The sequence below is a fragment of the Lates calcarifer genome, linkage group LG12 (genome assembly GCF_001640805.2).
Source record: "Lates calcarifer isolate ASB-BC8 linkage group LG12, TLL_Latcal_v3, whole genome shotgun sequence".
Classification (NCBI taxonomy): Eukaryota; Metazoa; Chordata; class Actinopteri; family Centropomidae; genus Lates; species Lates calcarifer.
The window spans coordinates 24,610,273-24,636,765 of record NC_066844.1 but is presented as its reverse complement, the minus strand read 5'-3'; the positions used below and the strand labels follow the sequence as shown (position 1 = coordinate 24,636,765).

The 26,493-nt window shown below is 40.4% G+C and overlaps 1 protein-coding gene across 5 annotated transcripts in view; it reads right to left on the bottom strand.

The window, feature by feature from the left end:
- Positions 1–3,939: 3,939 nt before the first annotated feature.
- The window catches only part of LOC108889878 (SLIT-ROBO Rho GTPase-activating protein 3), a 35,579-nt gene continuing 13,025 nt past the window's right edge, over positions 3,940–26,493 (bottom strand). For 2 of the 5 annotated variants that reach the window (XM_018686556.2, XM_018686554.2), the window contains exons 3-22: positions 23,521–23,683; positions 21,802–21,864; positions 18,216–18,407; positions 17,768–17,896; positions 17,419–17,640; positions 17,189–17,290; positions 14,701–14,898; positions 14,506–14,590; positions 13,448–13,475; positions 12,265–12,367; positions 10,822–10,882; positions 9,560–9,637; positions 9,122–9,256; positions 8,913–9,018; positions 8,614–8,841; positions 8,144–8,217; positions 7,858–8,038; positions 6,978–7,124; positions 6,550–6,865; positions 3,940–6,330 (exon numbers count right to left, since the gene is read on the bottom strand). In XM_018686556.2, coding sequence (XP_018542072.1) covers positions 5,866–6,330; positions 6,550–6,865; positions 6,978–7,124; positions 7,858–8,038; positions 8,144–8,217; positions 8,614–8,841; positions 8,913–9,018; positions 9,122–9,256; positions 9,560–9,637; positions 10,822–10,882; positions 12,265–12,367; positions 13,448–13,475; positions 14,506–14,590; positions 14,701–14,898; positions 17,189–17,290; positions 17,419–17,640; positions 17,768–17,896; positions 18,216–18,407; positions 21,802–21,864; positions 23,521–23,683 — 3,076 coding nt within the window. In that variant the 3' untranslated portion in view covers positions 3,940–5,865. Of the gene's footprint in view, positions 6,331–6,549; positions 6,866–6,977; positions 7,125–7,857; positions 8,039–8,143; positions 8,218–8,613; positions 8,842–8,912; positions 9,019–9,121; positions 9,257–9,559; positions 9,638–10,821; positions 10,883–11,245; positions 11,277–12,264; positions 12,368–13,447; positions 13,476–14,505; positions 14,591–14,700; positions 14,899–17,188; positions 17,291–17,418; positions 17,641–17,767; positions 17,897–18,215; positions 18,408–21,801; positions 21,865–23,520; positions 23,684–26,493 lie in introns of all 5 variants that reach the window. The other 3 variants (XR_007814280.1, XM_018686555.2, XM_018686557.2) reach the window with 3 other exon arrangements.

The window sequence follows — 26,493 nt, the reverse complement described above, 5'->3', positions numbered from 1 at the left end:
AGATTTCCAGCCCTGACAGCAGCTTTTTGTTAAGGCAGACCCAGTGAGCCAGTGAAGGAGTACAGACATGAAAGGGAACATACAATATTCAGGCATGTTACTGCAGGGATTGGACCTGAGGAGTATAAAAACAAGGTAACAAGACAGATGTTGGTAGTTGTTCCTGGCCATGAACGAAAATCATACTGTTATCCTGACCTCCGATACAGTGTAAATTAAATTACAGCCTTGACAAGGGAATGTATATGAAACTAGATATACTTTCAATCTATGTTAAGTTTGCATTCCATTTGCAGGTCATTACAGAGTATATTCAGCATTTTGCAACCTTCCCAGAAAAAACATAAGTTGTAATACTCACATACTCACAGTAGGTGCAGAAAAAATGGAAAATTACTGTACTAGATACTGAATACATATGTTTCTTACAGAAAATTAAAGGGGTCATTAAGGTGAATGTTAGTGGAGTCTTTCAGAAGTAGTAAGAAGTCGTCACAACACGCTATCTGAAACATGAACTATTTTATAAAATATGGACAAAGTTAGCTGAAGTCAATCTGTCCAACAGGCCAGTGTGGAGAATAAACAAAAACAAGAAACAAGGGGCTGTTTATAACACTCTGCAAAAGTGTTACTAAATATTTCCTGATACGCAGCAGGCACAGAAAACAGTCATTTTCAATGTTTGACTATAGGGTAGATGAAGTGTGCGGTGAACATGCAGGAAGTGATTGGTGGATTTAAAAAAAAAAGTTTGGGATGTCTGAATGAATGAGTCACGTTATGCATTACATGGTTGGTCTGTGTTCAACAATTAGTTCAGGTCAGTTGAAACTATACGCTCTAAGGAAACCTAATGGTGTGGAAGATGGGATGTTGGGACCTGCCAGGATGTGGGGGGGTGGGGGTCGGAGAACAGGATCATTACAGTAAATTTAACAGTTCCTGAATACTTATGTTTCTTGTTGTTGAAAGTTCAGCTCACATGGGAGTCCATACTACAAAATTAAAAAGCTGAAAGAGTCTGTTTTTCTATGGCAGTCTATGTTTGGAGACACGCTTAACTATTACAATTACTTTCAGCCCCTATGTGTGTGAATCAGGAACTTTTTTTTTTCCTGTCAGGTTGAACTTTGTAAAAAATGCCCTGATCAAACAGCAACACGGAGTTAATCACATTTATGACACTGAGATGACTCGGGGGTATTTGCACCAGTGAGTGAAACAACTTCGCCAGTAAGAAGGAGTTCATACCGGACAAGCTAACATGGAGGATTAGTTCAAGAGATACATGATATACAACAGCATAAAATAGTAACAGTTGTGTTGAATTTCTTTATGTATATGATTGCTCAGTGGTGTGTTTTCTGGAACAACCTGAGCATCGCACTCTATTCCAGTAATTTACCTCTTCAGAAAAAATAAATAAATCCCTTGTTGTCGTAGAGATATTTCTGTCAGATGTTTCATATAATGAAAAACAAATAACAGGAAATATGTGACTGAGATATCAATTACAATCTATTTTCATGGTGGAGCACAAGATGAACAGTTTAGCATTTTAGCTGAAACTCATAAGTGAAGGAGAGCATTTAGAGTATTATTGTTTCAACACAACGACCTAAAGCCCATTGTGATGTGCCTGTTCAGTACACACAGTCTTACCAGTTTGTGGACTTTGGATAATCATCTTATCAATTAATTGCATGTTCAATTTCTATTGAATTGAACAGTTTAACTTGGATTGATTCAGTACAGGCCGACGGATCAGCAACTCCATGCCTTGGGGTCTAACAAATGCTACAACAAACACAAGCCTGCCTCTTAACTAACACACAAACAGACCAGAACTAACTACAAACAGATTGGTTTCAAATGGAGGAAATGAATCTGCATTAGTAACGTTTAAAAAATTATATGGCTAAGTTAACTTGCTGTAGCTTGTGCAAAGGACTTATCGTACCACATTACAAATCACAAAGAGATGAGAACTGTACAAAACACTTCAACCCTTGTTTCCAGTGTTCTGAAAATGTAGTGATACTTGTTCTGCATCAAAATACAGTGTGGCCCTCAGAAGGACTGGTGCTTTCATTCCCAGCTCTCATATAGAAATTGTGGCAGTGTTGTTGCTTCTGCATCCATGGCAGTAATTACTATGCAAGAGGCGTGAATTGAGTAGGAGATTAAAATCTTGTAATAAATAAAAACATGCGCATTGGAACATTTATGTTTTAGCCAGAGGATAATTTCCCAATTGCGTTATAAAAAAATGCCTGAGAAGAGCCACCAAATAAACATATTCTGATTTTACTTTTTTGTATATTACAACATTTAAGAGCTAATACTCTGGGATCTGAGTAATGTGTTGTTTGGAAATACTGAGAGGATTGATTCTACAATCCCCAGCCTTGTGTTAGCTACAACTCTGGTGGCCTAACTAATCATATCACAGCTTTAATGAAAAGGCCTTCTGAACTAGGAAGCCACAGCCAGGAAAGCTGGGTGTTAGTCCACGGGTGGTCCGTTGCCTCTTGGCAGCCATTCAGGCCTCGGGCAAGGTCATAATCTGATTATATTCCCACTTTAATCTCAATAAACACACCAAAATGAATTAAACCTGAGTCTGAGTGCTGGCCAGGGAAGAAATAAAACAGACAACCGGAATTACCTTGATCAGGATATGGAATAGAATACATCTCCAACGATAGTTTTTGTTTCTCATTTTTCTTTTCTTTTTCACTTAAATGTGACAAAAATGTGACAAACAATATGAAAAGAAAAACATAAGACCAAAGGGAAGAAAATAAAGGGAAATGAAAATGAGAAAAGGGGAGAAAACATGCCAACATCAAGAGAAAGCAGTTTTTGTGATGTGAAAATAATGGAAGTGTTGAAAGGAAAGACTGAGATATGTTTGTTGTTTGACTGATTGCACAAAGGCTCGCCATGTTAATTATGTTACGTGCATGGAGGGCAATGCATGACAATGATAATATGAAAGCTGAGCTATACTACATAAATAAATCAGAGAAACAGTTTTAAAAATAAAAAATAAAGTGAAGGAAAAAAGTTTGCTCTTTGAAGCAGTAACCCTAACAGTAACAAGGTCCCAAGCAGTACGAAGAGCTCCTAGAGAAAAGCCTGAGAGTAGAATCAGGCCTGACTTGTATTTTTTTTTTTTTCAGTTTCTACCCTTTTTGGAAAGCACAAGGAGGTGACATTTTGAGCCAGTATTTTCATCACATGGTAAAACATTTCTCTCTCATTCAGAAGTCTTCCAGGATGACAATGCCTCCACCCACAGGGCACAAGTGGTAATTGAACATCTTTATGAGCATGTAATAAATGTGAATCATTCTGTATATTAATAGCACTATTATGTCACAACTGCCAGATCTTAATCTAGCATCAGGTTGTTCCCAGCACAGGAAGGAAACACCATCATCACAACAAATGATGAGATTTCTTGTCATAGTGCTGACTCTGCAGTATCAATCCAGACACTGTATTTCTATCCACAGTCTAGTCTAATCTGCACTGAGGCTGGTCTGGCAGCTGGTGTTGCACTTTAACGTTGGTATTTTCTTAATTTTTAATTGTCACACGGTTGCTACAGTTGTTTTTTACCCTTAACAGGATGTGGTGAAAAGCCACACTGACCAGTAGGTGGCGCTGCAAAACCACTGCAGTTAGTGCATGTATCCGCACACTGAGCTGCGCTGAAAGACAGTGATGAATGATGCATGCTCATGCAACTTTTCACCACAGATCGGAAGTGTAACCAGGTCACTAAAGCCTCAAGAAGAATAATACTACCACACAATCCCTATTCCTTGTACTGATACAATGTTGTGTGAATATCCAATTAACACGTCACTGTCAAAACATCGCTGGCTGTTCATTTTTAATCACATGGAGATAAATCGAAATGAGAACTTTCTGTGAGGTTTCATTTATTTATTGTTTTGTTAATATTTGTGCAAGGATAAGAATTACAAAAATCTACACACTAGAGATGATAATATATCCTGTTCCTATCATACAATGTTATTTATACAAGTATCCTTTAACAGTATGTATATATTCATTCCAAAGTACCTATTACACTTTAAAGATATATTGATCATCCTCATAAGACAGACAACAAACATCACCAACAGTAAACAAGTTCATCTAAACACCCACACAGCCTGAACTGACCATGTGCAATCTAGACATTATGTAAGCTTCAATGATACCGATGTGCTATATCATGTTTCTAGTACGACTTCATCAAAATGAAAACACAGAACCTACAGATGCAGCACAGTTCCCTGTAGTTTTTATAAGTGCATTAGAATTGTAGGACAAAGTTTTGCTTATTTGTTGAGGTAACACAGCTAATCTTTTTTTTTATAAAGAGAGATGACTATATTATAAGAACATTTTACTGATTTTCATCATTTTTTCCACGTATTAGTTATAGGGGTGACATGTCTATAATGTCCATAATAACTGTAAATGCTCTCTGTGTATGTGTAACCTGGTTCACTTCTGCTGTTCACTGACCTATTCTGAGATTAACGAATGGAGGAAAAAATAGAGCTTAGGCCGAGTTAAGATTCCTGTCCCTGGTTATTAACCTTAATAAGTATATTTTGGAATTGCTTGCCGGTACTGACATGCAGTAAAAATGTTGAATTCATCAAACATCATTGTCTCAGTGTGTTTGTATGGGTCCTGATTTACTGCTGAGGAAGTGCAGCAATGAAAAGCAGATGGTTGTTGTTGATTGTGCTGCTGCACTGCCACCAGTTAACCTGGCCCAACCCAGGCTGAAACTGACAAAACTGAGAGCAGCAGCTAGTTGCATTTGTGCTTCAGTTGCCAACCAAATAATTACACTGCAGTGAGCTCACTAAGACTAGGACTTGAACCTGTTCTTGGGGGGATTCTTTTGCCCAACTTCTCACTTTATAACCTTTTATAGATAAGGCATCTATTATTCTAATGGCCTATTTTGTCTGTGTAAAGATTTGTTAATCCCACTGTAAATTGATGCTATGTGTCACTTTCAGTTCTTCAGTCTCAGTTTCCTGTCTGGCGGAGCTGCAAATAGCTACACCTGTCTGACAGTTTCTGTCTTTTTTTATATGACCACTTCAGGCTGCCAATGTGAGATATATATAGAGATTTTATATCCTACTCATAGTGGCATTAATATAGTCATAATTTCCTTGGAGGCAGCATCTAGTGGCCATTAGAGGAACTGCAGCTTCAGGCAATTACACAGTGGTTTCACCATTCAGCCATGGTGTCTGCCAATATTTTGACACTGTGGTACAGGCACTCTCTGTCAGTACAAATGGTGCCCAAGGTATCATAGTTATAATAGACCACCAGCACAGACTGGATGGCTACATAATGTGGTGAAATATTCCCTTAAGTATTCCACCGTAGTGGACAAAGAAATCAGACACAAGGTCCAAGCTATCAACAGCTTTGCAACCTAATAATTTTTCAATGAGATGTCCCATTGTCAGATTTCAATAAACAGAAATATGTTCCAGTGCATCCCTTTTTATCCAGCATGGCTATTCAGCATGGTAGCATTCTATAAAATAATTCTCATAGATTTAAATCCTATTTCTCTGTAATATGTCATTTTAATACAGAACATCAACTTGTTCACCGAAAGTCAGTGTGTGGGCAGAAACCAGCAGTATCCATCCTACGATATACAAGATTAGTGGTAATATTCATCATACAGGCCAGGTGTCAATGTTTGTTTTGCTGTCAAAAAGAGGTGTAGGGGCGTGGTGGTAATCACAATCACTCGGTATCCACTGTGTTTTCCACCACTTGCCGTGTGACTGACTGTAGCTACATGTTACCTTGTTTGTCTGAGGAGGAGGAGGAGGTGGATGGTGACGGGGAGGGAGCTTTGGGGAAGACCCTGTCAGTCGGGGTGATGCCTGGGCTGCCAAGACCGGAGGAACTAGAGCTGCTGGAGCGGTGCGGTCCCTGCCCCTGTCCGATCACGGGAGCGGGCCGGACAGGTCTGACAGGCGGGGGCCTCAGAGGTGCGCTTGGCCTGCGCGCTGACAGGGCAGGTTTAAAAGTGGTCATGGTCTCGGAGGAGGAGCTGCTGCTGCTACGTCGCTGGGCCGCGTCTGGATCCCGGATCACCATGGTGTGGAGAGGGCTGCCAGGCGGATCCTGGCCTCCACTGGGGTGTTTGAGGGGCTCCAGAGTGTCCAGAACAACATCAGGGGCATGTTTGGCTACATTCTGTCGCTCCAGCTCCCGCAACTCATGGAGAGCTGTATTCATTGTTTTCTCTATATCCTGGAAAAATAAGATTGAACTTGATAACAACCAATAAGGCAAAGACCATCTAAAACCACAGTGTGCAAGTTCCAGTGGTGATGGTGGAGACAACAAAATATAATTTTAAGAGGAGTTAGTGTATTAATAATACAGCAATTTACATCAAATTTCTTTTTTTCAGACTATAATTAATTTGGAAAACAGGATAAACTCATAATAATGTGTTATTTTGCTGACCTCAGCAAGCGCTTCAGCTTCAAGAGCTTTGTGGTCTCCCAAACTTGCGTGCCGAGCAGTGCTGGGTGAAGACCGTTGAGAGTGGCTGTCGATGAAGGCCTTCCTGTCAGGGTGGTTGATGCAGCCTGCGCTGCCAAATGTGGTGAGACGCCGTTTCTCCGGACTGTCTGTTGGGCCCCTGCTAACAGCTATTTTGTGTGGGCTGCAGGGCCGAGGCATAACCCTAGGGGGCTGGTCTGGAGCCCTGGTGGGGCTGTGACTGTCAGCACCGTTCCTGTGGCGCGGTACTGCCGCTCCATCTGATCGCACTCTCACTCTAGCAAAGTGATAAAAAAAAGCGAAAGGACAGATTCGTACTCTGTCCTTGGTTTGAATTTCGTGACTGAATACTTACATTGTGTTCTCACTCTAGTTTAATTAACCCCTACCTCCCCAATGCTGCTCCAAAGCGATGCTCAGGTGTGTGTTCACAAGGAGACTGGTGTTCATTTCGGGATGAGGCTCTGTCATCGTGGTGCGGTCCACTGCTGGCCTCACTATCAGTCCTGTGAATGCCGTCTGTGAATGCATCATCCCTTGACTAGACAGACAGTAGAAGACTGATCTCGATTCAAGTCTTCAGGAAATTATCATGTTGGCTTTTACTTTGAGAAACTGAACTTTTTGTGAAGTGTTCAGTCTTTTTGAAGCACACCCGAATTCGTCATAGTCACATTGTTGCCACAAAAACAACACAAAAATGTTACTGGCACAGCGTGCCGCATTACTTGTACAGACAAAATTAATCACCACTACCAAAATTAACAGCCACCTACGGCACTACATACATCACTCTTCCTCTTAATTTAGGTGTAATTTCGTTGCCTACCCTGTGGTGCAGGAGAGGTTATCAGCCAAGAGGCCAAAGCACAAATTAAAAGCTGCTTTTCATGAGTTACCTTGTCAAGTTTTTTTTAAAAAAATGCTCCTCCTCACAGATGTGAAGCTAATTCCTGATGTAGGGCCATTTGTGTAGTTTTTGTTGCAACTTTTTGTGGCAAGAAAATGTGAAAAACATGCCAGAAAAGAGGTTCACTATATTCACACTGATCCTTATGAAGGCACAGGTTTTATAAGGCCAAGCACACACAGCTCATGGGGCCAGTAAGAACAGACACATGCATTTTGGGAAAATAGAGCAACATAAATAATGACCAAGTCCAAAGTGGCTCTGTTCTGTCCTGCAGCAGAGCTAAGGTACTGACCCCTTGAAAGGCTTAACGTGGTTATCTTTTTGTGGTCTTAACGGACCAAACTCATCTTACTTACATGTCTTGCACCACAATATACTGATGCGGGATCAGCCCATCCACTCCGTTATGTCGGCCCTCCCACCAGTCCTCAGAGGCTCGCAGGTAGAGTAACAGAGATGCTCCCTTCTTGAAGGAAAGCTCTCTAGGACTCCGGCCCACATAGTCAAACTTTGCTATGGCCTCGATCTGCTCCAACTCTGCAATACAGAGAATGTGACAGAAGCCAATTTAAGAGATCTCAGTGTTTCCTCTGTCAGGTACTGTTGTCATCTTCACAGTAGACTGAGTGTCTGATGACTCACCTTCATCACTAGTGTTAGGGCCGGTGCCGTTGTCTACCTCATCAAGAGCTCCTGGCTCACTGTGGGGGCTTTCACTGAATGAAGAAATATTGAATTAGCAACAAAAAAAGAACAGTAACACAATTTACAAAAAGTTACAAGTTGATATTCCTAAAGCTATATTGGCTGGGCCAAAGCTAGCTGCTAGCTTCAGTACTGGAAGCAGAAGTTGAAACTTGAAAAAACTGGACATATCCTTTAAGTATAAGGCGACTATGTAAATGACAGAACGCAACTTTAAAACTTTAACACAAAAATAAAACACAGAAAATAAAAAATAATTCACTTGTCGAATGCTGCAAATGCAGTGCATCCAACTGAAAAATACAAAGCAGGATCACGTCTTTCTACTGAACAATGTGCTTGACGCTATACATTATATTATTAACACTACATACCAGTACATGATGGACACCTGACCCTGCACTTACCAGTACTCTTCCCCTCCAGCCATGCACTTTTCATAAACAGGTCCCTCCAACTCTCGTTGGGTTGGGAAGATGACCTCATGGTGAATGATAATGGTCTTAATGACCTCATTCACATGCGCCTGGCAGGCCACAGGGTCCTGGTCATCTGGTATGGGCATCAATGTGGGACCAAAGCAAATAGCCAGGTTGTAGGGATCCATCATGTTCTCATCACTGTACTGGGAAAGACTGGAAAGACAGAGGCAGTTAAGTATCTGTATCAGTGTAGCACACTTGAAATTTGATGCGACAGGACTTACTGATTTAGAAACGCAAACAGATATCTCATGACGATGATCACAGGCCGCTGGAGAGTCACAATTATCTGCTGAAGGTGATGAGCTCTTTCTCCACCTGGGTCAAGCTCTAAAAACAAGAAAGTTACAAAAAAAAGTGACACACATTACAGACAGCTACACTAAATAAAAGCCCCCTGTTTTTTCCAATGGTCTCCTGGAATGTGACTCACTGGTAGTAGATATGAGGTCGAGGAAACGCTCTTTAGGGAACAGCGGGTTTTCCAGCCCCCTGAAGTAGAGCTTAAGAACACCTGCCACAGAGTTTATGTCATGATCAGTCTGATCATCCACCAGTGGATCCTCTCCTATAGACAAAACATACATGTAATCCATTCATTAATCATTCACTACTATGACGCTGATGTTTTTTTTTTCAAGTTGGGAGGGAAATATAAACATTAAAAGTGCTCATTTATTATTACCCCAAGATGCTGATCTTATGTATTATGCATATGAAATGGTTTACATGTCCATTACAGGGTTACATGTGACACGCAGGCTCTTTATTTGCACTTTAGAAGCCTGTGGGAGAGACTGTGGCTTTTGAGGTGGGCAAAACGCAATTTAAAATCAATCAAGAGAAGATGGCTGAGCGCATTGGGACTAACCTCTTTCAAATGCATTTTTAATATCGTTGACTTCGACCTGGGAGCCTGGCACTCGAAATATACCTTGCTGTTGGAGACCTGTGTGGACAAGCAGGGCCGTTAGTGTAAAATAGGAAACAAAAAGGGTATCAAATGAACACCACACCCACAAATAGAATAAATACACCATCATATCATTGAGTTTCTCACATTCATAAGAATAGAAACCAGCAGATGATACTGCATTGAAAGGTGACCAAAAAATCCTCATAATACTGCACATAAACCAATTTTAAGAAGATTTTGCACATGTGTGAATACATGTGTTTTACACGTGTGAGACTAAATATCAAAGCTCCACTAAACGACCAGAGCAGTCTGCAACGACCAGAAATTCAGGAAAGAAGGTGTTATAAGATTAAGGCTGCCCACTGCTAGAAGATTTCTTGACTAAAACGTCTTTGGAGGGTTTTCTTCAGTCCCTGAATGGGAACTGAGCTATTTGTTAATAGTTATTCCTGGAAAATGACAACACACCTCTGCCTACACTATGATATTCACAAACGTATTTTCGTCCTTAACAAGCACTAGATGTCCTTTAGCATAACTGCAATCATCTGTGTTAGTGTTATTCACACATGCAAAGCCTTTTCGTTTCTATAGCTAATATTAACTTCTGCTAAGCTCTGCTTCACATAAGGTTCTGCAACGTTCTTCATGAGACTGCGTCTTCATAATGTAGGACTGGACCAAACATCAGCTGAGCATCTTCATCATTCCTCATACCCGGGTAACAATTTGCGCTACGCATCATGAATATTACACACAACTTGTTTTGAAAATTAAATGAATAATAGAAAATACATTTTTACACCTCACTAACCCAGGTAACGTCTGTGCCAAATGCCCCTGAGAAAGATCTCTCCAGTGAGCCACTGCCACAAGTCTGCTCCAAAGTCCCTCACATTTTTAAACTTCTAAACAATCAGGAATGATCGAACAGTTCTGTTTTTACAAAATACAGAACAACAGAACAACCAATTAACAGAATCACACAATCTGAAACAGGACAAACTGGAAAAAAATGTTTAAAACTGAGGACTCTACAAATTCATAAGCACTGATAACATGTATGACTCCCTGAAAAATGTTCATAACAAAAATAGTAACTTATACAGAAGGAAAGAGAGAGAACAAATGTAAAAGTGCAATTACATGCATCTGTGTGCACACTGTGAATTTGTGGAAAGACAATTTACAGTATAAGCAAGACAGGAACCTACCGTACAGATTGATGTATCGAATGCAGCTCTCAACCACCACTGGTATAGGCTGCCCTGAGTCCTACAGTATCAGAGAGAATCAAATACTTATTATCTTAAGTAAACTAACAGACAATAACAGAAGACAAATAGTCATGCCAGCAAAGTGTTATCATCAGAAGCCTATAGAGTCAGTGCCTTAAGTGAATTAACTTTGCAGAGTTCAGAGAACATTGTTAATCATCTAATGACTATTAAATAACTGAAATTTTAGTGCACAGAACAAAAATAAGCAGAGCAAATTGTTAGTGTTGCACCATCATGTACATTGTTTTAACTACAGTAATTTCACACATCAGGAATCCCAACAGGACAGAGGCACAGAAATGTTGGTTAGCATACTGAACACAGTGCATTGATCCCGCCCTGCTATAAGACAGAGTACCTGACTCCTGGCACGGACATTCCGTCTTCCCCTGGGCAGAGAGCAGTAAGGCACGTAGACAAGAGGAAGAGAGGCAACAACAACCACAACAGGTTAGTGAGAGAGACAGATCTTACAGAGGGAGAAAAAGAGGAGGCCTGGCCTGAGAGAATAGCCAAAGCATCAGTGCCTTGTGGGGTGTAAGACATGAGGACATGGCTCAGAGGGGAGTGTGCCGGAGGGAGGGTGCTACCCGAGACGATGGGGGTGGGGGCTGCATAAAGCATTTTTTTTCATCCAGGAAAGATTGTTTGTCCAAGACCAAAACTCTACATTCAAGGCTGAATTCTATGGCCACTACTATTTGTCTGCCCATTATTTTCCAGACTAATTGATTAATCATTTGTTTACAGCCCATGGTGGCATATTCATTTACTTGTTTACCTCAAAGATAAAGATATTTCAGTTTATTATCATATAAAACAAATAAAAGGACCAAATCCTCACAAGTTAGAAACCTGGAACTGGGAAATATTTGGTATTTTGAATGATTAATCAACTATCAGAACAATTGCAGATTATGTTTTCTGTGGACTAATACGCTCTACTGAATTCTAGCCGTTGGTGCACACTCTGTTTGCCTGCCCCTGCTTGATTGAGCGTTACAGTGGATGTGACCATGTGTTTATTTGCATAGCCTAACATGGCTGGTGCATGGCCAGCTGACATAAAGCCAAATTAATTCAGTGTCTAGAAGCTGGGGCTCACAGGAGTAAGAATGCTAAAGGCAAATCTTGCACTGGTGTGGTGCTTGTAAAACAAATCAACTTTAAAACATGTTGTTTGATTGGTTTTCAGCAGACCCTGTCTTTCTCAAATTGGAAGACAGTGAAGACAAGGCAATGAGCAAGAGGAAAAGTCAGTGCATGAGTGAGCCAACGTTTGGGTAAAAAGAGTGGTCAAAGGCAAGAGAACCCCCAAGGACTGCTAGCGAGACAGCTGAGCTCATGGAGAGACAAAGAGCACAGATGGGCTAATACCTGAATGAAGGCCTCCATATTGCCGTTAAACAGCTTACGGTTAAAAATGGAGCGAGGTCTAGACTTCCGCAATCTCTGAGGTTTAGGGGGAAGAGTAGGGGGCCTGGGGAGATGGTGGGGGGTTGTTTGGTTGGTACATGGTAAATATGAATAATAATGCAGTTGGTATAACTAGACATCAAAATACTGACATAAAAACATTAAAAAAAACAGTTTAACAATTTGGGAAATACACTCAGGTGCTTTCTTGCTGAGTTAGATGAGAAAATTGATAACACTCTCATCTGGGTAGGATAAACATGCAGTTGCAGCAAGCAGTCAATTAGCTTAGCACAACAACAGAAAACAAGGAGAAACATCTTGTTTGTTTTACCTGTACAAAAACCAAAGTAAAATGACATATGGTGGTTTTCTTCATATTAGGCTAAGCTAACAGGCTGTTAATGGCAGCTTCATATTTAAAGTACAGAGCTTAGCATCAAGATAGAAAGCAGGAGAAAACAGTTTGCCTGAAACAGCTAGTGAAACCACGTCATTTTACTTAAATTTTTGCACGGGTAAAACAAACAAGACGTTTGCCCCTGTTTCTGGTCGTTCTGCTAAGCTAAGCTAACCAACTGTTAGCTGTAACTGCATGTTTACTCTACCCACATGGCAGTGCTATCAATCTTCTCATCTAACTCTGGGCAAGAAAGCAGATGTGCATACTAAAATGTTGGCCTTAAGATGGAACTGCTGTAGCAAACCTTATCAAGGTCAGTGATAATGACAACCAGGAATTATCACACATAAAATTCAATACAGACTTGACAGCATTTAATAAAATAGGCCTATACCATAGATCAAAATGAGTAAACGCTAAACCCTTGTATTCAATTAGTCATGAGCCTGCCTTGTTTTTTGCTCAATTACTTTTATTTTTTTAAGATCAACAGCAGGACATTATCTCTCTCTCAGGCATTTCATTTCTTTGTCTTAACATATTTTTCATAGATTAAAACTAGGAAGAACAACTCTGAGCACCACTCTCTCTAATTGGGATCCATTGTCCAACAAATGAGAGAGAACTTGAGATTAAACTATTCCCACACTGTGGTTTCATTTCTGCCACATCCAGGCACACAGGAAGGATTTTACACATCATCGCCTACTTTATTCACCTTCTTGTCACTGGACATCTTACCTTGTTGTTCCATATTCAGCCCTCTCCCCTAAAAGGAAAAACAGCAGAGAAAGAGCCTAAATTAGTATACGCTAGTTTTACAATCACAGAAGTTAGCTGTACGGTTGAGTGCTGGCTGACTATACAAGGCTGGCAGATGGAGACGGAAAGGGGTGTTATGAGAAAACGGCATCTATTCAGACAGGCTCAATGGGGTGAACGCCATGGCTGCATTTGACTCACTGCCAGGCAGCGGTCATTCAGCGGTCGCCCTAGAAACAGCACAAGAGCCCCAGAAGGGGATGGTCTACTCGCTCTGCAAAGTGAAAATGTATCCAGGGGCAACAAGAGTGGGAGGCTGTGGGAGCCGATTTGTACAGTGTGATGATGATTTCATGATATCTGCACCACATTCGCTTGCACGTCTCACTGTACGCAAACAAATTAAGGCTTCTCTTTGATCAGTCAATCAGAAATGTTTGTTCAAGGATCACGTCATGCGCAAAGCAGCTTCCAGCACAATCCTACTTTATGTCAAACACACATTAATTCCAACAGTAAAGCAGACGCTTGCATGAGTCTGAAGTCGAAACACAATGACATGGAACATATACATATGTCTTTTGGCTGAGGTTCATGCATATTAAATATAAGGAATAAATGAGTATAGCAAAAAAAAACATGCCCTTCAAGCACAGCACAACCAGTACATGTTTTTTTTAATGACTTTTCTATCCTGTGACCTTGTGGATACAATAAACTGTCAAGCTGTCAAGTGCATGACTACTTCAGTATAACACAATTTTATACTCTATTTTCAAACAATGGACAGAGCCCAAAATGGATCATTTAGATTCTCCAACCTGCTATAACTAATCTCATTTTCCTGAGTAAGAGGTTCTGTGTGCTTTGGTGGGTGCAGCATGAGCACAAAACCCTTCCATCTTTTCTGTCTAAAATCAAAGATTTTTTTATTGAAATCATCAATTACATTCCACCATATGAAAGTTATTCTATTACTGGCACATTACCCACTTAACACTGAACTTTATGGAGCTTCGAGTATAACCACCACTCACCCTCTCCTAGCGTCTGCTTCAGAAGGTCATGCTTCGCCTGCAGTTTGACAATGAGATTGCTGCCATTCAAGTACTCCTTGTATTTCTGCAGTTGAAACACATAAATAAGACAAATAGTGACAGGGTTATCTTTAGTTACACTGTATGTGCTCCATGCTGCAATGCCTCTGTGCCCTCATTTGTCTGAGAACTCACAGTGAAGTAGAAGCCCTCAGTCTCTTGCTGATTGGCTCGTCTCTTGGCGATGTTCGCCTTGCTCATGTAGGAGTCGGAGGAAGCCGATTTGACTGACTCTGTGGATTGGCTGTGCTGGAAGGCTTCTGAAACATCAAAGTCTTCCACAGTGAGCATGTCCTGAAGGGTCTGCATGGTGGCGTCAAGAGTCTTCCTCACCTGACACACACAGCAGCAGGAACGCAATTGAGACGTGACTTAAATGCAAACAAAATCCATAATCACAACAACTTTAAGATACATAATTATATGAAATCCATATGAAATCAATTAGGCAACTCATATACATCAAAACAACAGAGAATATTGTAATTATACCTAATGTACATATTTTTAAATGCATCTTCTCAGTGTCACAAACAAGCTGTATGTTGTAAACAACCCAGCACAGTCTAAGATGATACCACTGCAGGCAATTTTCACAGCAGTTTGACTGACACACCGTAAACAACAGGGTAATTAGCTTCCTAGCATGACGCATCGTGACATGAAAGATTAACTATGTTCCTTCCATGTGAGGCTGACAGGAAATGGAGTGCACATTTCCATATTCATGACAGACAGGCACTGACACATCTACAACACACCCTGATGACCTTTGAACAGGTCTGTATGAGTCAAACTGGCCTTGGTGACTCCGAGCCAGGAGGCCAGGGAGTGTGCTGGGGTGGGCGGACCCCAGTGGAGACAAGAGGCCCCACGGGTCAGTGTCAGATTAAACATGAATATAAATGCAGGGTGACAGTCCTCAAGAATGGCCGCATGCTGTCACATGTTGGTGTGACAGATGTGAGGGTGTTGGCTGCCAATCCCAGTTTAAAATATAGCAAAGCCAAGGGAGGTATTAAAAACTCCTCAGGTGCTGTAACGAGTAAGACAAACACAAACCCACTGATGACTGATACACTGCTAAAGAGCGATCATTCTTAACATGATAGAAATCTTCTGCTGGTTAGAGCGCCTTAATAGAGAAGCAGCATTTCAAATGAAGTGTTTCTGTGCCTCATTCTTCTTGAAGGAATCACTTGACATTTTGTGCAAAGATTGACAATGCTCTTGTGTCTGTACATTAAACATGAGGCTGGGCCAGCAGCTGGTATTACTTAGCATCAATACTGAAATCAGGGGAACACAGCTAGCCCGCCTCTGTCCAAAGGTAACACAAATCTGTCTACCAGAAAGTCTAAAACTCGCAAATAAACAATTTATATTTTGTTGTTTAATATGTACAACAGTCAAAAATGTAAAAACTTTGCCACCTGTAAAACTGCTACTTTTTGGTTTCATACTCTTATAGTTTTTGTGCTGATTAAACAAACATAAGTCATGTTAATTAGTCACCTGTAGAGACGCTGCTAGGTGGATTTTGTTACCTTTGGACAGGGCCTTGCTAGCTGTTTGTCCCCAGCTGAGTTAACCTAACCGGCTTCATATTTAACAGACTGTACACAAATAAACATATTTCCCTAGATGTCACCCTGTTACATTTTGGATCAGAAAGCTCATTTATAAGCTACATTTATAGGAAAGACTACAATGCCTGTTAACACTGTGATTATTCTACACATAGAGCAGCAGGTATCTGCATCTCTAAGACATCTTGCTGCTTTGCTGCATGTGGTCACACGTGATTGATGGTTTGAATGATAGGACTTTCATTTCCTTGCACAGTGTTCTGCAGTAATCTATTGACAGGCAATAACCTCTGCATTTCTACATTCACTCAGCAACTCAAACTGTTATGCGCACACCATGGTACCCTGCGGCAAACAAGGTTCTTGTTATGTTTTTCACCAACATTCATGCTTTAAACAATTAACTTATTTTCTTATTAGAAATTCTATGCACTTTGGTAGATGCAGCTGGGGCACAAGATAGTTCTTTTCATCTTTGTTGTCTGAAATGTTTCTCTTTTTTTCCATCCAAATCACTGTGCCACCTATGCAGCCTTGCATATACAGTAATGATCTCAGTGCTTTCTCATCATAGCATAATAAATGTGACATACATTTTAATGAAATAAAACATTAACCTTTGGGGAAAAAGGAGCAGAGGTCTTATTTCACACAGGAAAACTCACACATTTAGTGCAGCTATTGTTTAGGCCGTCATCTGCTGACAAAATGTAATCACGAGATGAAATGTGTCAAGATCTGGGTGGCTTACAACCTCGGCTAAACAGTTTCCTGGCTGAAACCCTGCTTCTACTGTATATACATGATTATCCACAGAGAGTCTAAAAATGATGTAACAAAGTACCAAAAACCTAAAATAAACAACTAATATATTAATATATAACTCAGAATGTTTAGCCATCTGTTCCACTCTCAGCAGAAAAGGACATTACTCTGAACAGCACACTCGCAGCGAGCTTGCTTCATTTTGAAACGAAACGCTGACACTGGCAACCTCCAACCCTTCTGAGACCTGTGTGCACAAAACCTCTCACCTCTTCATTTTCTATCTTCAGCGTAGCCAGGCGAGACTGCAGCTGGTGGTAGCGCATCAAGAGCTCTGTCTGGACAGGCTGCTGTGCGCTCACCTGACACACCTGGGATAAAAGAAGAAAGGGAACGTTACCGGAAGGATTTAACATAAAGAAGAGCAAACATGACGCGATGTGTTTTGAATCAAGAACTTAAGACCTGCGGACAAACCGTTCCTCCTTCACTCACTCACCTCGTCGCCCATGTGCGGCTGATAGTCAAAGCGTGCTGGAGGACAGAAGATCTGGCAGTGTGTGTCCATAAATTTCAGTTTGTCCCCTCTGATGTCCATGGCATCAACCGCTCCCTCCAGTAAGTCCAAACCCTCATGGCGAGAAGTCTCCAGACTGTACTCTGCAGACAGGTAGGTTCTCATGGTGCGTGCCAGGCTTGCATGGTACCCTAAGTCACAACACTGATGACAGGAAGTAAAGCAATCTATAAGCCAATGAAAAGTCTCCTACTGAAACTGCAGACAGCTCAGACAAAGAGGTATTTTTCTGTCAATATTTACATTTTTGGCTCTGACTGCATTAACTTACATCTATCATATCTGAGACATCGTGGATGTAGTATTTGGCCACCAGGGCGTTGGTGGCTGCCAGATTAAGAAGATAATCGTTGCGGGCCTTTGTGCATTTCAGCTTGTTTTCAGAGTACTTGGCTTGTCTCTAGGGTGAAAAAGGAAAAGAGTCCCATCAATGCAGGATGTAAAATGGATTCCTAATGTAGTCAAAGAATGCATTATGACAATAAAAAGATTTTATCTTATATAATCAGTCAATACATGTAATACTCCACACAAAGTAGAAATGGACTTATAGCTATAACTACATTTCCCAATGTCATTTGTGCATATAGCGAGTGCTGAAATACATTACAAATGCATTCACAGAATATCTATACTTGAATGCGGGTAAAGTGCCTACAATGTAAAGCACATATATCACTGTGAGATCATCAAATATAGACATGTCGCCCGGAACAGACCTTCTCCTTCATTTTCTCCATCTTCTTGACAGAGCTTCGTCGCTGCGGACGCTCGTCGTGACCATAACGCAGCAGGCCGGCACTTATGTCGTTGGCCTTTCCGATGTGCTTCTCCTCCTGTTTTTCTGCATCCTTCAGCTTGCTCTCAGCACTGAGGCTCTCAGTGTGGTACATGTGGTACGTCTTCATCACCTGTGAGAATGCACAAATGTCAAACTCCATTCAAAGTCAGCGTCAAAGGCATCATAGTCAAACTAGCAAAGACTCGTTAAAAGGAATGTGACTTTAAGGAGGAATAAAAATAACAAAACTCAACCTGTGAATAACTAGTTAAGTGGATTTATTTGATGCTTTAAACATACATTATGGTCCACACTGCGGATGCTTTCTGATAAGACTATCTGTCATAATGCGGTTTCCATGCGCAAAACAGCATGCTTAAATATTACATCAATATTAATTACGTTTAATTGTATGGTCATATTAGGTGTGATTAAATGTCCTATCTCATTTTGTCATAGTTTGGTTCAATTCGTAATTCTTTATTTGTTCCTCAATGGCGATTTCCGGGCAAACTGGTTAGCAAACACAAAAAAACAACAAACCACTAAGAGTTAATTCACACACATAAAACAATCAGAAAATACAAAATGTGATACTGTAAAAAAAAAAAATAATAAAAAATTAAAGTAAAAAGGCACATGAGGCAGTGGCCAATCCACCAGCTGTGTCCAACACTGTCTGAGTGCAAGTGCATTTACACTGATGCAGTAAACTGACCATCTCTTGTGCTGCACCTGCTCAAAACTCTTACAGCTCCTGGAATAAAACCAAACTTCTTCCTGTTTGTTTTATATATAGGCTATATAAAACACATTTCTGATAGCGTTATCTTGAAGTAGTTATAGAGGAAGTGTATGACCTGTTCAACTGCTTTCAATAAATTATATAAAAAACATTGTCAGTACCCTCTAATATATTCCTTAATACTCCTCATACAACTTAATTATGTAGCATAACATAGTTGTTGAATAAAGTCTGCAGGTTATGAATTTCAGAACCACATAATCGTTGCTATGATTTAATAAAAGACTATTAATGCTTCCCTGTTCTAAGTGTTTGTTACATGTGAACTCATGTTACCCCAGATTTTTTTTTTTCATCACACATGTAAACATCAGTGTTGCCCACTCACTGTGCTCATGGGAGCATCACATTTTGATGGAAATTTCCTAACGTAGCTGGAGGTGTTGTACTGGATGCATCTGTCTGGTGCGTCTACACTGCTTTTGTCCATCTGTCTTCACTACAGTATTCCAGTTGGTTACAAAAGATCCCAGCAATGTTTGGTGAGTGCTGCATGTTTTACTACAACCTGGGTTTATAATTCTCCAAACAGATAATATACAGTCTCATTGTTCAGTCTGCTGAAGTGTTGTTAAAGAAATCACAAGGAAATGTTTAACAAGTAACCCTGAATCAACAGCAAAATTAAACAACATCTGCTCCTCCATCACTCACTCTCAAGTTCTGGTTTCCTAGCAACGCTGACTGAAACAGACGTGCAAAGGACAAGGGCGATGGATCAGCAGGGGAGGAAGGAGGTTACAAAGTGACAATGAGGAACTGTCTCTGGACGGATCCACGGCTAATTTTACATTTAACACATAACTGATGCTATAAACAAATTATATAAGTTTCATTTAAGCTATGTGACTTAATTTAGCCAAAATCTGAACAGACTACTGCTATTCCTTACACTATGTGTGTGTGTGGCGGAGCTGGAGACAGGCATTTAATAATGGATGAATCAGAGAGAGGAAAAAATCAATATCAGTGTAGCAGTAAAGTGCTGTATAATGTTACATGTGAGAATATTTCTCATGTGGTTTATATCATGCAAGTGTCTATTTTTCGCTGCACATTCACTTGTCTCAAACATTTTTTAATGAGTGTGAGTGCTCAATAATCACAGACATTGACACTGCAATTACACAATTTTGCGATAATGTCGTGTTTTTGTAGTCGTTATCGTATCCCTTCTATAAGCTGTTTATATAAACAAACACAAACCAGAAACTAGAAGCTCATGTACAGTAATTTGCAAAATCCAAAGATCATATCAGCACTCAGCTGCTCTCTGCCGTCACTCCCTTCTTCCTCTGTTTAACAAGAATCAAATCAGGACTTCAAATAATTCACTTAAAAACATTATGGAGACTCTTGGAGCAATTATAGTTTGGGCTCACAATCAATTTTACAGCACCATGATAGATGTGTCTCAACTAAAAGTCCTAACCTTGCTCAAAGTTTTTTAATTATCTGTGATTGATCGGCTACAGTTGGTTTATCCCCAAACATTCAAGATATGAAATGATTAAATGTGCAGCATGTAGCCAAAGGTGGAGTTTCACACATCAGTAAAACATGAAATGAAATAATTGTATAGGGAGAAAGGGGGTGTTCACTGAGTATCTAAAATACATTGTGTTACATGTACATTGCAGGCCAGGAAATTATACATTTTCTTTACAGACCCAAGGTAGAATAACTGTATGACCAATGTTGCACTTACAATACATTACAGAATGATAAAACTACAGAATGATAAAATGCATTAGAGTCTGTAGGTGTGACTCAGCACAAAAATATCAAAATCCTTAAGACTGAGGAAACATCACATTAAACTTTATATAATCTATCATAACTGCAGTTATGTCCACTTGATGCCTGACTTTTAGGTATGATGGATGTTTAATTTCTGCCTCATCCTGCAGTTCCCCTGCACCTGCCAAAAGAACTAGTCAGATCTATCTAGTAAATTAGCGGTTTTACATGCACACTACAACTTATTGCATGTTTTTTCAAGCATATCAATGATTCTTTGTGCAAATTAGTTGATGGATCATGATATCACTGAGGAATAATACCCTGAAGCGGGGGTTGTATTGTGCTTGTGGCGTTGTGTCCCACATACAGCAGATTATATCAGTTCAGTTTCTTCAGCCAAATGAACACAGCTGTTCTCTTTCTTCACCACCACACAGACCATCTCTGAATGTTTAATGTCACAAGTATACACATGTTTGAGTGTTCTGTATGAGAGTGCAGCATATGACAATGCTGACAGATTGACATCTGTCATGACACACAATCACAATCAGCTGTGTGGGATTACATGTCAAATTAGCTGAAAATAATACAGCAGCTCATGTTTTTTGTGAGCACAGTGCACCTCTGCAGCACAGACTGCTGAGTCTGCTTGAAGCAAAGCCAGGGGCAAGAACGCCCTCCCCTTCAACCGATGTAGAAACTCACAGCAGGAGGAAGAATGCAAATTTTCTCCTCTCACAACCTCAGGAGAAGGAAGAAATGACCTGTTAGAGGCTGCACTGCTGATAAAGCATATCTGCCGTGTGCAGTGTCAGGCCAGCTGCTTCACAGGTTACAGGTTCAGGTCTGAAAAAGCACTCAGCTGCAGGATTGACGAGCCACAGGCAGCTAACAGGAGGATAGGCAAAAACAAACAGCCTGATAGAAAGAGAAAGGACAAGTGAAAAGGAACAATGATATCTGTTTAACTCACAGTGTAGAGCTCATTGGTGACTTTCACTAACTCCTCATGCATCTGCACCCCGATGTCTTTGCTCTGTGAAGGAGAGAAACAGGTGACAGCTTCATAAGTGACAGTAATGGCGCATAAACTCAAATGAAGGCAGATATTCAAACATCTAAGACTGAAAAACTGGGTTATTTAGCAGAATTACTTTCCCTCAAATGAAAAGCATGAAGGCTATGTGCCAGTTATATTTTGTATGTGAGGGATGTCAGCAGACATTGAAATGCTGTCATTACTCTGCACCAGAACAGATCTGATACAATGCCCAAAGAGCACAAGCAGACAAAAATAGAACTGTGCAGTAACTGCAGAACATTTCCCAAGGAGTGAAGTCACAGTCTGAGCTCAGTTACAGGGGCTAAGAGCCTATGATGAATCGAACATGTCCCATGACAGGGCCTTTAGCCCAGGAGTAGGAATTGGGCCAGCGGAGAGAGACCTTGGAAATCCTGTTGAGTGGATATGAAGCGACGCTTAGGACCAATCAATCCTGTTCTCTGCCATCTATCAGGGATCGCTTGTCAAAACGGCAACCTTGCGTTTTTACATGTGACTAGAATTAAAACTTGAGCACATTCAGTGCACTTAAACTTTGACTTAACAAATGCCAGAGCTGATTCATTCCCTTTCCCACATGTGTAATTCATTAAGGACGAGACTGCACTGCAGCTGAACCAGGATGCTACAGCATAACAGGATTATTGTTTTGGAGAACTTTTGTCACAATTCGAGCTAACATGTTGCAGAGGGGAGACAAGGTTTTTTTCCTGTAGGCAGTTATTATGCCTGCTCTTCACGCTGGCCATGAGCCATCCCATTCTCATCAAGGCTCCCATCGTGACAGCGCAGAGCCCCCTGGAGGGCATAAATTACTGTAGACTCCTGCTGCTGTCAAACGATACTGATCTAAGATCCCAGAGGCAGATCCTTCATCACAGCCCCTGAACCATAAGCACTCCGCTACTCTCTCATGTACCATCCATTAGCCAGATGCAAACATATTCTACGTTGTTAAATTTTAGAATAAAAGAAACTAGTTATCTCTCATTCTCTCTGCAAGTGACTGAATGAGACTGAGTTCATGTGAATTTGGTGTGAAATGAAATGAGTAGGGGTGACGAGAGTGATGAGGTGTAAAGAGCATCAGAGAAAGGTTGGTGATCTAAATTGGGAGCAAACTGTGCATGGTATTGAATACAAAAATACACGTGATGGGGGAGGTTAAAAAGAGAAATGCAATCTCTCACCAACCACATTTAGCTTATTGTAGATACTTCCTACTCTCATAATAGTATATGTCTATTGTAAGATTTAGTGTTGCAATTTTAGGCAGGTAAAACCTCAGAGATGGATAAAGCTAATAACCAAGCTATGACGTATCAGGGGAACAAGCACAAAGTGTATGATAATTATATAACATTGGTCACATCAACAGGCAATGACACAATGGATGTAATCATACTGTAGCCCTCAGAATAAATATTCAGTATGAGAACCACACAGCAGGAAATACAGCGTACGTCCTGATACATTTAAACATAATTTTAAATTTTTTTGGTTGGTGTGGCGTCAAGTTCCCAGCTGTGAGCATCAGTCACGCGATTCTAAGCAGATGATTTCTGTGACTGTGTGCATTAGTGACGGCCAGGGTTACGTGCCCTCATCCATTTAAATTCCGATTCTGACCTTTTTGAAAAGTCTGATGACATCCTCGCCCACGTGCGCCAGGCGGACAATGACGTTGTTGTTGTAGATGTCGCTGAGGGTGGCGTGGTCTCTGCTCTCCCGCCTAGTCTGGTCCAAGACCAAATACCAGCAGTTCACAGTGGACAGCAGATTTTGGTCCTTTCTGAAACAGCCGAGGAAAAGAATTTGTTAGCGACCAATCAGGTGGATTTGTTTTTTAACATAGTTTGACAGGTGATTTGTTTAAAGTTGCCTGTAGACCAATACATCTGCAAAATTTAGACTATACACCACATTTCCCAAAAAGTATGCAGCAGAAAAGAAGTCATTCTCCAACCTGAGCAGGAAAAATTTAATTACTGTCTCCAAATCGAATCAAAAAAGCTGCTGATGTTCTAAACATAGCAACTGTTACATGACTGATTCAACCCTCATGAACATGCTTGGTGCTCAAGCACTAGTGGGTATGTAATGCGCGTGTACTTAAACATGAAGCAGGATGAATCTATCAACTGTACCAGCTCTGGGGCTTTACATATTAGGGATCGAGAGGTCACTGCACATGTGGTGAGGAATCAGCAAAAAAAAGGAGGCAGCTGTACACGCGCACGTACACACACACACACACACACACTCACTGACACACACAGACGGCATGCTGACTGCACTTGCCTCCTTGCTAAAGGGAGCATGTGAGTTCAATTATCCTCACACCAAAGAGTTTGTTTGTCTTCCTCTTCTTGTCGTCTTTTGTCTTTAAAGAACATTTTATTGTTTCTCTAACCTCCAATGATTGTTACTGCAAAATAAAAATGCTGTATCATATTACTTTTCATACACAGCCTGCTTAAAAGATGTGTAACAACACCTTTTGATGTTGGGCTGATGGCTGACCCATGCTGTGATCAAATCCAAATCCAACTTTACTTCTCCTTTAATGATGTATGACTGGTCAGAGGAGAAGATTCAGCTTAGATAACAGATCTTAACACATGCATGTCGTTGTTGATAGAGAAGAGGACGTTCAAAAGGCATCTAGATAGCCATCTCTGCTGATTTGCGCCCACAGCACCTTTCATTATATCACACAAGCAGTCAGCATTGAGCTTTAACTAAGAGACTGATTTAAAAAAAGAAAAAAAGCCATATCCTCTTATATTTCATAACAAATACCATTATGCTGCAACATGCAAAGCTGCCTGCTCCTCCATATTGACAAAAAACAATGTGCACTGTGGCTGCCAAAACACAGCACCAGCAGCAACACCCTGACCACCCTCAACCTCAGGCAGCAAATTCAAGTAAACTGTACTGTAAAAAACGTGGGTATAAGGTGATGCAATGATGATGTGGTGATCTCTCACACTGAAAGCTGCCATTTTAAGTTGCATAGAGTGATTGTACTTATGAACCTGCAGGATCACACATCCCAAGTCATAAACAGACATCCAGAAACAAATAATAATGGATCCTTGAACGAGTCATAATAATTTAAGGATACATAACAAGCTGGCCTCTACAAAGAAAACATTATAGAAACAGCTCTATTAATAATTCATATCACCAAATATATGTTATATTAATATATAACATGAAATATCTCTCATAACTTTTTTCAAAATTAAAGATTTAAAGAACCTTTGCCTTCTCAGGTACAGACAACTTCAAGGTTATATTCTAGGTCCTTTATTACTCCACATGTTGCCTCCTGGATAACCAATACATATGTATATATTACACGTGTATTAAATTATTCCAAACGAGAGAATAGAAATAGAGAGATAGAAACTTGCTTAGTTTGACTGTCTAAACATGTCCAATGAAAAACCAGATCCACCGCAGCATCTTAGTTTGCAGCTTGAGTCAAAAATGTAGCAGTTATTTTTGACTCTAATCTCAGTTTTGAAGATCATATTGAAAGAGCAGTTCTGACTTGTTTTTTTCTGTCAGCTGCTTTCAAAACTTTGATCACCTTTATCCTTGGAGAATTCTATTCACGCTTTCATTTTCTCTTTTGAAGTGAATTACGGCTGTTTTTCCGCCTTGGTAAAGCTCACTCTAATCCTCAGCTAATGGCAGTTTCAGCACCACAACAAAGAAGAGAGATGATATCCTGCCCTCCATGCATCCACAACAATGCATCCCACAACAATACTGAAATTTAATGAGAAACTGACCTTAATAACACAATCTCATGAGATGCACTTGTTATTTTTAACAGCACATTTTTCATGAGTAATTCACATTCAGTCAGTCCAGATCATTTTTATATGTATATTATCTGTCTTTGTTCCAGGTCTGAATGGCACATTTGAACTTCTAAATTCTTCTTCCTCACACTTCTTGCTTGCTGAGTTAATTAACCAATCCTGCTGCCTGAATCAAAGATGCTGGAGAAACTTGATACAACAACAATCTGAAAAGTTCAACAGCGAGTTAAAAGAGTTGCACTCATATCATGCTACAGGTAATTCAGAGTGCTGGGCATCAGCATCTTCTCTCTGCTTTTCCTTTCATCCTTTAACACTTTGATAAGAAAAAAAAAATCATGTACAAGCTATCCCTATAGGCCCTCCTTTCAAGCAGAGCAGGTGTTTGATCCTGGACACTGGATGCCAGGAACCTGACTGTAAATGTTTGGCTGTTGGCTGCTCTTGAATAAGGATGAGATGGTAGAACTCAGGACACAGAGGAGTTGTTGCAGAGATGTTCAGGGAAGATGACAGATAGAGGTTTTCTAACCCGACAGACTTCAAAAAGTACAACGATACCGGTTTCACGATGAGTTCGACGCAGTGATAAGTCGAATGCAACACTCAGCTGAACCACGGTGAACTGACAATACGAAAACACTCTGCATCTATTAACTATGGCACAGCATGTTGGATATAAATTGTCTTTTCACAAAGTACACAGAGCCTTGTTCTCTTATAATCACATTTCTACTGCTCTATTATCGGAGGGTTTGAAAAT